This window comes from Sinocyclocheilus anshuiensis, unplaced genomic scaffold (assembly GCF_001515605.1).
Source record: "Sinocyclocheilus anshuiensis isolate Anshui unplaced genomic scaffold, SAMN03320099.WGS_v1.1 scaffold1734, whole genome shotgun sequence".
Classification (NCBI taxonomy): domain Eukaryota; kingdom Metazoa; phylum Chordata; class Actinopteri; order Cypriniformes; family Cyprinidae; genus Sinocyclocheilus; species Sinocyclocheilus anshuiensis.
Window position 1 is genome coordinate 320,374 of NW_015544334.1, and position 14,281 is coordinate 334,654.

At 36.7% G+C, this 14,281-nt stretch overlaps 2 protein-coding genes across 3 annotated transcripts in view; both read left to right on the forward strand.

The window, feature by feature from the left end:
- Positions 1-2,280, forward strand: part of anxa11a (annexin A11a) — an 11,912-nt gene extending 9,632 nt beyond the window's left edge. For both annotated transcript variants that reach the window (XM_016499113.1, XM_016499114.1), the window contains exons 11-14: positions 172-267; positions 746-804; positions 1,534-1,656; positions 1,763-2,280. In XM_016499113.1, the coding sequence (XP_016354599.1) occupies positions 172-267; positions 746-804; positions 1,534-1,656; positions 1,763-1,822 (338 nt within the window). In that variant the 3' untranslated portion in view covers positions 1,823-2,280. The remainder of the gene's footprint in view (positions 1-171; positions 268-745; positions 805-1,533; positions 1,657-1,762) is intronic.
- Positions 2,281-6,346: 4,066 nt separating this feature from the next.
- LOC107698145 (disks large homolog 5-like) overlaps positions 6,347-14,281 on the forward strand; it is an 80,870-nt gene continuing 72,935 nt past the window's right edge. The window contains exon 1 of the mRNA XM_016499081.1: positions 6,347-7,202. Coding sequence (XP_016354567.1) covers positions 6,905-7,202 — 298 coding nt within the window. The 5' untranslated portion in view covers positions 6,347-6,904. The remainder of the gene's footprint in view (positions 7,203-14,281) is intronic.

The window sequence follows — 14,281 nt, forward strand, 5'->3', positions numbered from 1 at the left end:
AAACAGTGATTCCAAAGTGTGTTGTGCACAATATTTTTTTGAAATAGTAAGCTAGTGGTCATTCATTCATTATTGTGCTCTCACATGCTCATTAACAGCTGTTTGTTTGTGATTTCAGTGTTTGCAGAAATAGTGACTATATTAAGACATGAAGTATTTTTGTGTTGACAGTGTTTCATGAGTATCAGCACATGTGTGGCAGAGACATTGTGAAGAGTATCGAGAGGGAGATGTCTGGGGATCTGGAGAGCGGCATGCTGGCTGTCGGTGAGCTGTCTGATCTGCCATCTATAATCGTTTCATGAAATCTAATCATTAAACACTCATAATTGTATTTCTTAACTTGCTCTCCATCCTGCCGGCCCCTTAAAGGGTAAAGCTGTTATAGGGTAAATATGCGGTGATATATTTTTCACACAATGAGATTCATAACACAAACGTGTGTCATAACACATAATGTAGCTGACATATGTGCTTGCTGTGTCATAGTGCATGACTTCCTTTCAGTCGGTGACGTGTTCATAATGAGGTGTGTTTAGTGTGTTATTTCGGTTTGCTGTTTTGAACAGTCCGGTTTTCTCTTTTAAATGACTTTCAGTTTCAGATGAATGCCTGGTCTGTCTTCATTCTGTTATATTTTTCCATTTAAGTTTCAAGATTCGTCTTGGTTGCTCTATTGTACACGGCTTGTTAGCTGCAGGGTGATTTGCGTATGGTGAGTCTAAACATGTTTTTCTGTATGCAGTGAAATGCATCAAGAACACACCGGCCTACTTTGCTGAGAGACTCTACAAGGCCATGAAGGTGAGAATAATTCTTCTCAATGCGAATGAGCTGTACTGACTACAGAGTAACAGAGATGTCAAATGTATGATTAATTACAAACAAAGCCATGGTTTACAGTATTTGAAGTCATTTTATTGTACAGCAGTGGTTCTCAAACTGTGTGCACAAAGTGCCCCCAGGTGGTATGCCAGAAGAATGTCTTATTTATCGTAGTAAAAATATGTTTTTATATTATTGTCTTTATATATTTATTTATTTTATAAAAAAATGTTTTATATTTTTACATTAGAATACAATTTTTTTTGAATTGGTAATTTTAAATTAATATGTATGTGTTTTATAAAAAAAAATATTTAATAATATAAAATTACATATAGGGAAAAGTCATGGAAATGTTAATAATGAACATCAATTTTTGTACTTATGCTCAGTTCTGAAATATTTAAAACAATAGAAAATAGAATATATTTAAATTGGACTGCAGTAACTACTGTAATTTTATGATGTTAATATTAATATGGAATAATGTCACTCACAGTCCTTATGTACTCTACTCTAAAGAGTTAATTTGCTCAGTGCTGAAGTAATTAGAGGGAACACAGGTTACAGGATTCTAATTTGATTAAAGGCAGTAGTTGACCTGAGAGTTTGGAGAACCACTGCTCTAAGTGTATAAGATCACATGCATCAAAGTTTCAAATCCGAATATGCTTAAAAACGAAGAAAAATGCTGCTTGAAATATGCAGGGAGCAGGAACCAAGGATCGCACTTTGATGCGCATCATGGTGACCCGCTCTGAGGTGGACATGCTGGACATTCGTCAGGAATACCTGAAGAATTATGGGAAATCTCTATACACAGCCATATCTGTGAGTACCAGTGTAACGACCCCTCAAACTATGCTTTATGTTTTTGAGAAATGAAAATTGCGGCACTGTAATAATAATTGTAATCAAAAGTAATCTGCATTTACAGGGAGACACTTCAGGGGATTATAAGAAACTACTGCTGAAGCTCTGCGGTGGAAGCGATTAGAGGATACAGACCCTCAGAGGACATGAAGCCACACCACGATCTCTGCACATCTTACGCCTTACTTTCATTTGCACTCTTGCATACTTGCATGTTTTACCGTACTCAGTGCAGAGGCACTTGTGTGCATATATGCTGCACGTTACATTTAATGCTCTTTTATTAATATATTTTTATTTCGAGAGTAGCCAACTATATCTTTATGTGCCTTCTACACTCAAAGCAGTGGCTTAGCGTATTATTGTATGCTATCGGATGTATGCGTTTCCTCCATGTATACTTAGTTTGCAAGTTGATTTAAGAAAATTCTGGATTAAGTATTGCGCACAGATCTGAATGCTAAAAATGTTTTTACACATGTATTTTAAGTAATATACATTTACTGGGGAAAATGTGCCATAAATGTTAGGTTTAGTCGTCAAAATGGACATTTTATAGTAAAGAAATTTATATTTTCTGCATCTTATGCATAATACACTCAGTTTTTTTTTTTTACTATACATACTTCTTTTGTTGTAACCATTATGATTGTTGGCCTCCTCACTATTGAGGCAAAAAAAGTGGTAATGATGGTGCTGTCTTTGTGTTTCTTATTTGTTTACTCTGTACAGAGCCAAACACGCATATGAAATGCTAAGTAAATCCTGCCTGAAAGAGATAATAACTCAAGCGTTCAACTTGAATTAAGTTGGTATTTCTTCAGTAGCCCGTTTGGGACTATCAGTGCTGACTTCTGCACTCAAAACACCCTGATAAAATATTAATAACAACATTCATATAATTATTCCTACTAGATCAGGCATGACTCGCGGTCAAATAGCATTACAATCTACAGAATAAAGATAGGAGACTTCATATCTAAAGTGAGTTTACCCAGGCAAAAATAAGAATCAGAATCAGAATTAGACATCTGAAAATTAATAAAAAGAATTACATCTGGAGCACATAATTAAATGACATGATGAAATTAGTTCATATTTTTATAGGATATTTATACTTTTATAAAAACATTTAATTCGATTAAAATACAGTTTTAATTAATGAACATAATTATTTGTAGTTATGCCAAGGTCTGAAATATTTTGAGCAATATAATAAATAATATATACATAGACAAAAAGATCAATATAAAAAATACCTCTCATTAAATGCATGATATAGGTTAATATAAAATTATATATTTAATTTAAATTTAATATAACCTTTTTATTTGTTTTTCTAGTTATGCCAAGGTCTCAATTTTTTGAGCTATCCAGATTAAACTAGAGTAATATGAGATTTATAATATGTATTATATAGCTCAAAGCTGAAATAATTTCATGAAAATATTACTGTTTAAATGGCAAAACAAGTAGTCGGTAAAACTGAATGTCTTGTATACCCTCTTAGTATTTATGCCACTTGTAATTAGCCGTGTTTAAAAGAAGATTTGAATAGCTAAGGAGGTTCTCAGCTCACTGTGACTGAATCATGGGGTACATCCATCATCTGAAGCTGAGTCTGAAGTGTCACTGCTCCCAGATCAGCTCAAATCTAATGCCTGGTCATTCATACCGAGGCCAAACTGCTGAGGACGACAAGTTACATGAGCGTTATTTAGTTAGACAAGTTCATCGAGAACACAATGTGACAGTCAGGTTTTAAATAATGGCGGGGACATTTTTAAATCATTCCCGGGAAGATTTTGGCGGAGAGATTGCAGAAGGACTCTTATTCTGTAATGTATAGTCATAGGCCTTGTTCTTAAATGTAAAGGTATGAAAGCAAATATCTTGGATGGATGTATATAAATAATTAAATATGTGAATATAAATATTATGAACGTGAGTCAGTGACAGCGAAAGCTGCCTCACACATTATGTATGACTCAGGATTTCAATTCAGGATATTCTTATTTGCACCAGTAGAGGGCAGGATTGCCCTGTGCATTTAAATACAATGACAAACTATGCAACAACAACAAAAAAATACATTTAATAAATGTCAGTCTATTATGGTATTATTTAAAAAATAAATAAAACAGAAAATCGTGTGATTTCTTTTAGCTACCTTTTAACCTTTTTATCTCTGAAGATTGATTGCATACATTTATTTTATTTATTTATTTTTCACAAGTAATTGTCTTTCAGCATTTAGGTCATAAATGAAATGGAAATCCATTCAAAATTAAAAACTTCAATCTTGATTATTCAGGGCTTACACATACTATCCAGAAAATCAGGTTCCACTGAGAGCAATCAACTTATATCTAACCTCTAGATACAAACCAAACATCTGTTCATAAATAATAATCATGTCTTTTTTAAAGAATCGTTTAAAATGGTTTTACCTCTGCGCGCTATTCTCTTTACAGAAAATGTTCACAAGTCTTCATAGAATTAACTAGATAAATAACTCCATCATAGTAATTTAATCATCAATCAGTCACAACAAATGACTATTTTGTGTCTCTATGAGTTCCACAAAATATAGACAAAGAGCTGATGTTCTGTATCTATCTTGATTTTTGGTGAAGTGTATACAGACACGTGTGTTCTCTAATTGGCGGTTGTTAACTCTATCTAAGCATCAAGTGCCTTGACAGCACCCATTTATGCTTCACGTGGGAGTGCAGTGTAAAATAGCTTCAATTTAGAGCAACCGATTTGCAGTGTCACAAGGTTTGTCAGATGGGAGTAACCAACCCTGCTTTGCTGACATGTGGTTCTTTCCATCTGTCAGCTGCAATGAAAAGATTGCAGATTTCTCCAAATGTTTCTGCACTCTGTTAAGCCTTGCATAACATACAATCAGTTGCTGTGAGAACTGATAGTTCATTAGTTCACCATGTCTGCATGTGTCTGACAGACATCCTTTGCACTGCTTGTTATCTACTTTAGTCCAATAAAATGACTCGATCTGGCTTAATCCCATGTTTATCTTTCTTTGTATGTTTGAGATAACTGATAATTGACTGGGTACTTACTAATCTGCTTTTCATTACCATGTAAAAACCCCGACTGGCCTCTTACAGCCTTTGAACTCCACGTAACCTTTAGTTCTACATATAAAGCGGTATGAGCTGTACATATGATATGTCATCTAATGGAGATGTGTCTTTCACCTCCTATTCTTACTGGCTTTCAGCACAATAATGTGAACTTTGAGCTTCAAAGATGGATGGTCCACAAAGCCATAAATCAGAAATGTAATGCACTCATATGGATGATATTGAATAAACAGTGACTGAGCAGGATAAATCACTGAAATCATTTTAACATGAAATCTAGAATAAATCAATATCATTTGGAGTTTGTTCTTGTGATATGAATATCAGAAAATGTATATTTTTCTACACCTGAACAAATGATTTTTTCTTCATATTTTTGTCTTGTTTTCTATTAAAAAATATCTAAAAATTGTTAAATGAGGATGCATTCACTTGAGCAAATACCATTTCTACATAAATCTGTTCGATCATGTCTATCCCAAAAATCCTGGGATAGATTCACTTGAGAAGAAAAATAACCTTTTTTTTCACTGCCAGATTATTTTTCTTGTTTTAAGCATAAACTAACTTATTTTTTAAACTTTTTTAAGAAAACAAGCCATTTTGCTTCTTAGACGAATGCATCTCAATTTAAGATTTTTATATATACAAAATAAGACAAAAATACTAGGAAAAAAAAAAGATATATATATTTTTTTTTTGCAGTAGGTCACACTTTACAGTCATAATACTCTGTATATCTTTTTGTAAAACAAGTCTTAATATGTTATGCCATTTTGCTTAGATGAATGCATCTCAATTTAAGATTTTGTATAATATAGCTACATACTAGAAAAATAAGACAAAAATACTGAGTAGGATTTTTTTTCTCCTTTTCCCTCCTTTTTTTGCAGTAGGTCACACATTATTGTTAATAATCTGTATTTACATACTTTTGTAAAACAGAACATACATACAGAGCAAAGCAGAACGATACTTCTAATTTGTGTGCCATTTTTGTGGAACTGCTTGTAATTACACATAGTTCTTGTTATTATTAGGAATTAATTATATGTAGCCTGTGGAACAATGACACCTGCAGAAAATGTATCCTTTTCTATTTGGTAAAACTTGTTTAACTATGTCATTTTAATAAAGACTGTCCAGAAATTACAGATAATATATGTATATAAGAAAGATCACATTATTTACTAATTATTCTATCATACAACAGTTTACTTTTTTAATTTTTTTTAACAAGGACTACATTTTACGGTACTATTACAGTGATCTATTCATCCTGCTTTGAGACCACTTGATGATAACCTTTTTATAAACCAGCAGCCACCACCATGTTCCGATTTTAAATGTATTTATTTATTTAAATGTCTAGACTATATTGTTACACTATAATAAAATCACAAACTAGCACAGTCACATTTACTGAAAATCAACAGTCTCGTGAAAACACAGCACATGTTCCAGGGTAAAGTCCCCTTGCACTTGTTATGTCATGATGCATCATCCTCATAACCGTGTAGCCTTTTTTCCCCGAATTTTTAAACAGTAGTGCACGCCCATTGGAGAAAAGCAGGTGTGTCTCTGGCAAATGCCCCGCCCACTTTACCGTATATGGCCATTGTACGGAAGTTGATTGACAGCAGGCAGGCAGCAGCTGCTGAGATACCGAGACATGGCGGAGCGTGCAGTTTAAGTAAGGAACGCCAGAAGAGTTGCGCTACTTTTGCTCACACTTGAGTCCGCACAGCGCCACATAAATGGCCAAGAAGAAACTATAAACGCAGACGAACATGCTCTCCTCGGAAGCGCAGGGAAAAATGAACAAAGTTGCCTTGCGTAAGTGATCCGGAGAAATGTCTCGCTGTTTAGTGCAGTCAACAGCCTCAGGCAACAAATATGGCTTCTGTGCCTTTCTGCAGTTTGTAATGAAACCCCGCTTCATTAAGCCATCACATCTCATGGCGCCTTGGCTCAAATCCTACAAGTGAGCGGACAGAAAGAAGTTGCTGCTGCATTCATCGGGTTTGTGAGGGGGAATCGGCTCCACGGCCATAGCGCGGAGCTAGCTAGTTAGCTAGGGAACTGTAGGAACTGCAATGGAGCCCAAGCACAAAGAGTTACTTCACCAGTACCACCAGAACTTACTGGAGTCCATCACGGATGCAGACCAGCTGATAGAGCTGCTGAGTAAATCGGGAAGCCTCAGCGAGCAGGAAGCCTTCGAGCTGGACCAGAACTGCTCCTCCAGCGCCGAGAAAGTGGACCAGCTCCTGAAGATGCTCATGAACAAGCAGAGCGACCATTTCCTGGAGCTCTGTGTGGCCCTGGAGAAGACATACCCTCACCTGTACTCTGCCCTCTTCGCCAACGGCGGAGGACCAGCTGATCACTCTGGTAAGATGCACTACAGACTGGACATGCTTGATTCATGATGCATCACAGATGTTTGGTGGTCTGACTTGCTTCTAGATGGAGGTGAAAGGTCTAGCAGAGGTTGACCATGAGTATTGCAGTATTTTCAATAGACATATTGTGAGATCTGATTGCTAGAATCTGTATTTGCATGCAACATAACGTCTTTGCATTTGCATGCATGATGAGGTCATGCTTTTGATGATTGTGCACTTGACGTGGCGATGACTTGATGAAATACTGTTGCATGATGGTTGCAGCTATTTTTTTGTAGCTTTGGATCAATAGTAAAGGGAATATGCTTGGTTGATGTGCATCACAAATACACAAGTTACAGCACTTGACGTTTGGTGGTCTAACTGACTTCTAGATGGACGTGAGAGTACTAGTAGAGGGTCATTTAAAAGTGTAGTGGTTTCAAAAGACATGGTGTGTGATGTGATTGATGTAGAATCTGTATTTGAATGCATGATGAGGTCATGCTTTTGATTATTGTGCATTGGATGTTGACATGTGGCAATGACTTGATGAAATAGTGTTGCATGATGTTGCAGCTATTTTTAGCTTTGGATCAATAGTAAAGCGAACATGCTTGGTTCATGATGTGCATCACAAATACACAAGTTACAACACTGACGTTTGGTGGTCTAACTGACTTCTAGATAATTTAAAAGTGAAGTGTTTTCGATAGACATAGTGTGTGATGTGGTTGATGTAGAATCTGTATTTGCATGCAGCAGAACATTTCTTTGCAGCTGACCAGATGAAGTCACTCTGGCAGAAAAGATAGTGGATTGGGAGGTGAACATGTCCATCATGCTTGATTCATGATGTGGATCAGAGCACATGTTTTAAATGAATATGAAATATAGAAGCAGTTGGTCAGGATTTTTGGGATAGACATGAGTGAACAGATTTATGTAGAAATGGTATTTGTCCGCTTGCATGCAGCATGACCGGTCTTTGTATTTGCACAGGTGATGAAGTTGTGCTTTCGATTGTTGTGCATTGGAGGTTGACATGGTGATGACTTGAAATGGTGTTGCAGTTATTTTTAGCTTTGGATCAATAGTCAAGTGCTGGAGTTGACCAGTCGAAGTCACTCTGGCAGGAAGGATAGAGGATTGGAAGGAAAACATGCACAGTTTGCATACATATTTAAAACTGATGTTTGGTAACTTATTTTAGATATGATATATAGAAGCAGTTGACTGGGATTTTTTTGGGATATACATGAGTGGAGCAAACTGATTTCTGTAGAAACTGTATTTAGTAATTTGCACATAACATACGCACTTAAAAATATATTTTTTTTATTGGCATCTATGGTGCCTTGAAGAAGAAGAACCTTTAACACCCATAAACAAAAGGTTCCTTATCGTGGAAAAAGATTCTTTAAGAACTGTTCACTGGAAGGTTCTTTGTGGAACCCATGGTTTGAAAACCTCTGTTTAGAACCTTTATTTTTAATCCACTTGCATAGATGATGAATACATTCTTTCTGTTGAATCAGAAGAGGCAATGTGTTGAATTATCAGTATTTTCTGTTTTGCAGTGGATGTTTCGGAGCAATGACGTAATCGTTTTATGACATAGCAAAGCTGATGCGTGTGGATTTTAGCATTGGATTGATGATAAATTGTTGGGATTGACCATGAAGGCAGCAGACCAACAGGGTGGAACAGGGATCTTCTGCAGGTTGAAACGTGATGTTACAGATGAGGATGAAAGTACTATTGACTGATCCTGAATGCAAAGATCTCACTAGGGTTTCTTGGTCAATGCTCTACGTCTTCAATCTATTTCCAGCGAACAGAGCGAGGCATCATGGGTCACTGAAATAAAGATTTTTCCCCTGGATTAGCCCATGGAGATGTGCTTCTATTTCACTGCCCATGACATGGGTCATATCATTTCCATTTTAATTTTGTTCAAACCAAGTGCTTCCCAGACACACGTCTATGGAATAGGCTATGGGCTTGTTTCCATGGAAACACACTTGCCAGTCTACCATGGCAAATCGATTTGAACATACATGTGCTGTGTTCGTAGACCTGTAAGAATGGCTCTGGAGTCTTTAAAAATGGTTTGAAAGGATTGTAGTTGATCTGATTTTGTAATGATGCAGTTGCAGATATGTGAGATTAATGACATCTTTATTGGTACATCTGTCGTGTTTTGGAGGATGATTGTGGTGGGGTCATGAACCTCCACTCTGAGGTCTTTCTTTGGAAAGAATAGCCAACTGAAGGTGTTGATGGAAGGAAATATGAACTTGGATGTTGATTTTGCCCTGAGTAACTGTACTGTTGAGTGCTTCACATACTATTGTTGTTGGCTTAATTGAATTTTGGTGGTTTCATTCTTTCAGAACCTTCGGTGAAACCATATTTTTGGCAGTAACCATGTTTATTCACATTGCAAGTGAACCTGTATTAAATGTAGCCTTGAGCCTGAGAGTTTGTATTTGTACTCTGTAGTTTTGGTCATGGTTTTGAGAATGAAGATGTCACGCGACCTGCCCATTTCGCCATTATGCACGGATTACACTACCGTTTAAACGTTAAGAGTCAGAAATTCTTTTCTTTTCTTTTCTTTCTGTTCTTTTCTTTTCTTTTCTAAAAGAAATTAACTTTTTATTTAGCAAGGAAGCAAACTGATGATCAAAAGTGGTAAGCTATTTATAATGTTACAAAAGATTTCTTTTTTTTTTTTTAGCTATCTGTTCTTCAAAGAAACCTGGAAAAAAGTTAACACTGTTTCCATAAAAATATCAAGTAGCACTACTGTTTTCAAAATCATCACAAGATTAATAATAAGAAATGTTTCTTGACCACTAAATCAGCATATTAAGTGATTTTTGAAGACCCCACAGTTTCCATAAAAATATCAAGTAGCACTACTGTTTTCAAAATCATCACAAGATTAATAATAAGAAATGTTTATTGACCACTAAATCAGCATATTAAGTGATTTTTGAAGACCCCACATTTTTGAATAGTAGTATGTTCAAATAAACTGAATGAGCATGCATATTTAGATTACATTTGCCGTATACAGATATATTGGTACCATATCTTTTATTTGTTTATTTATTTATTTATTAATTTGACAGTGTCAAAAAAGAAAAACTGAAAAAAAAAATGTGATTGAAAAAAATGGATTCATATTTTTATATGTAATATTTAGCAAATCTTAAATTGAATATGCATTTTTCATGCTGTACATTTATAATGTTTTGATGCCTAAATTCACTTGCAGCATTTCAAATGACAGATTTATTTATTTTCCTCCTTTTGATAGAACGACATCTGTCTAATTTGTCTTCTACTAAGTGACAGATGAATTTGTATAAAAAACAAATGGAAACTTGATTTTGACGTCAACAACAAAATGTTTGTGAAGTACAGTAGTCAACATTTGAAGTGGATCAAAAAAGTTAATCAAAGTCGTCCTAAGACAAGAGCGGACTGTTTTGATTTTAGGACAACTTTGGTGAAAGGATTTGATCCACTCCAAATGTTGACTACTATATTTTCTCCATTTCAGACTTAATAATGTTGTTTATTTGCTTTCCCAATTCTATTTTATTATTAGCATTTAGCATTGTTTTTTCTCCTTCTGCCCAATACCTTATCAGAACAGACCTGCGACCCACCCGTTGAGAGCCTCTGCTGTACAGCGTTACTCTGTTTACACACGCACACACACTCTGGGTTTTGAGCATGCCGGCACAGTCCCACCTGACTTTGTGGTTTTATTTTATGTACACAAACCACACACACCCAGTTGTGCGTAAGAAATCCATAAGCATGGAGCTGTTTATATTTCCTATGCTCAGCTGTGGTTATTCATCTCCAGATTTGTTTCTTTTGTGTTGTCTAAGGTTCTCTCTCTGAAGATGCTATGCATCCTTTGCAGGGCTTATGCTGATTTGAGCTGAAAGGTATTTCAGAAACAGTTTTTCCCGTAGTGCTGTGATAATCACTTCATGTCATTATTACATTTAGCCATGTTAGTAAGAGCTAAAGGCGAGTCTTGTCCCCCTGCGGGCTCCAAACAGCCTGAAATGACTCTGCCGTATGCATGTGCGATGACTTGTGCTGATATCAACCTGCTCTGAAGTCATTCTCCCAAGCTGCCACTGTTCAGCTCTTTTCGTTGCCAGGTCTTCCTCCACACACACACACACACACATAGGCTCAGAGTGGTGGAGGAGGGGCTGGATGGGTTCAGTGGAGAGGTTTGTAGCGGCAGCTCCAACTGTTCAGCACACAGGCTAAAGGAACTGCAAACAGCACAACACTCAGTCTCTCCATGGAAGGACTCTCCTGTTCACAACCTCATAAATCAACCAAAATAGGGAGACAAAAGGTCAATGTTGACGATCAATCTCTCTAACAGGACAGGAAGAGTTAGATTTATGTGCGGTAGATGATATTCGAATGGCCGTAGTGCAGACTTGCGCATTTCCATAAGCCGAAACACATTGATTACTGTAAATGCATCCCTGATCATTTCTGTTGACTTGGCGTCTTTTTAATTCGCATCATTTTAGAGCTGTTCTCATACAGACCAAAGAACTCTACATAATGAAACTGACAGTAAAAAATGGTTTCCAGGACTTTACTGTAAAAAATACGGTAGCAACATTCTACGTTTTACTGATTGAAATTTGCTGTTAAAAATTGTATATTTCAGTTCGACTTGTACAACATTAATATATTAACCTAAAACCACTAAAATACACATACGCTAATGAGAAAGCCACATGATGAATCAAAGTTCATCACAAGTAGCTTTTTCACAAGCTGAGGTAAATACTAATGTATAGAAGGTGCACAGAGTCATTTATGCAAACGCAAAACACCATCATGGTAACTAAAATAATGCAGTAAACATTAATTTAACCATATAAGATATAACCTTAAACCCTAATGTACAACTGATACGAAAAACTAAGGAGAAACATAATTATTTAAATGAAAAACCTTCAAATGGGAAGCATCACACAGGGAATTCAAGTAATGTCAATTTTCATTTTTTTTTCCATTTTACTGTAAAATCACATGAAGTGTCCCACAGGGGTTTTTCACTGTTTCTAACAGAACTTATCAGTTAATAGGTTTTTATAGTACCTTTTGTTTACAGTCTTTTACCATAAAACTAATTATAATTTTTTTTTTTTACAGTTTATGTGGTGTAATTATTAGGGCTGTGCGATATGGACAAAAAATGTATTGGTCATAGAGCTCTTTGTGGTGTTGCCTCAGATGTTGAACTAGATTTGTTGCGCCAAGTTCACACGTACTCCGTCTGCAGTGCGTATACCGATCCGTGGCTGTTTACCACAAACACAACATTTATCCATTATTTTGATTTCAAATCCAAACGTTGTTTCTGAAAATGCTTTTTCATCATTGTGATTCTCTTTTATCACAGTACAGTAATACAATCTTTCATAGACATATTCACGTTTAAACTCAATAAATATAACTTTGTTTAACTACCACCATGAGTGCCATCTATTATTGCCTTGTTTATCTAAAAGTGCACTTTTCCTTGTTTTAAATCTAGCCAAAAAGCCATGTGTTGACTGTGAAACAGTAGACAGTATGGTGTAATTACAAAATTTCCGTGTCAATCCATGTTAATTTTTACCGCAAATAATGCAGTGTCACTTTATTTCAGCGCATGCAGCACAGCATAAATAGACTCCGTGCGGAAACGATCGCAGCATGACTGCTGCAGATGCACTGCTCCTGGAGCGCACTGCCGGACCGCAATCGCATGCAGTGTGAACGCTCTGATCCGTTAACATGGGCGTGGAAAAATACGCACCACAGACGGAGTGTGTGAACCTGGCGTTACGTTTGTATGCCCGCCCGGTCTGTTCTGTTCTCGTGCTCCATTTAGGCGCGCTGCATTCTGATTGGTTCGGATAGCATACTGCGGGAGGTCGGGGGCACGGAAAATCGTGCCGTAAAGCGATTTAGAAATCGCGCAAGCTCAAATCGTGATTTTATGACGATTTCGATTAATCGCACAGCCCTAGTAAACATTGATATTGATTCTGAAGCAGCATGATACCATGGTTTGTGATCATTCTGAAGCTATTGCTGTGATCTATGGTTCGCCTCAGGTTGGGGCATTTGAATGCGGCACTGCTGCTTTATGGTGTCATCCATTTCAAATGAGGAGCTGTGCAGTTGTTTCACATGGGCTAGGGCTTGTCCATGCGGGCTAGTGGGCAACTCCTCCATGTAGTCAAATGTAGGGCCAGTACAGAGACAACAGGCCTTTTGTTTAAATGAACTGCCCCAGTCTGCACCGTCAGCAGCTTGTGCTGTTTATGGACCACGGGGGCTGTCCACTCAGATCCCAGTTGATCTGTGCAGCGGACAGACATTTACAATGTGACAGTTTATCAAAAAGAGGACTCTTAACCCCCCCAGCTCTAGAAATTGAGCCTCTCAGTAAGAGAAAGTGGTGTGTTTGACATATAGTGATATTTCTGAGCAGACATATTTATATCCCTGCTTTTTTATAACTTAGAAGCTTTTTTTGTAATTCTAAACCTAGCCTTTTGAAACACTGCAGTTCTTCAGATGTAATTATTTTATGGCTATTTTGCTAGTGATTGACTAACAGGTTGATTAATACAGGATTTTCAATAGCTAATGCTGGTATTTAAATAATAAAAACTTATTACAAATGTATACTAGGGTTGTGACGGTGAGGAAATTTTCCCCCCGGTTAATCGAAGTGTGACAACACCGGTAATACCGGTATCACCGCGGGGGCGGGGCGTTCCCTCTTTTCCTCGCTTTCCTTCGCTTTTAAATAGCTTGTAAAAGTGGTGTGCCCATTTTACTTTCACTTTAAAATAGTGGTAATTCGGAGTAACGCAATTGTTCGTTTTTAGTTAGTTTGAATTTTCCCTCGCTTTCCTTCGCTTTTAAATAGCTTAAAAGCGCCGTGCGCATTTTACTTTCACTTTTGAATTAGCGGCAGTTAGGCGTCAATTGCTTGAATGCAACAACAAAATACAACGTCAAACT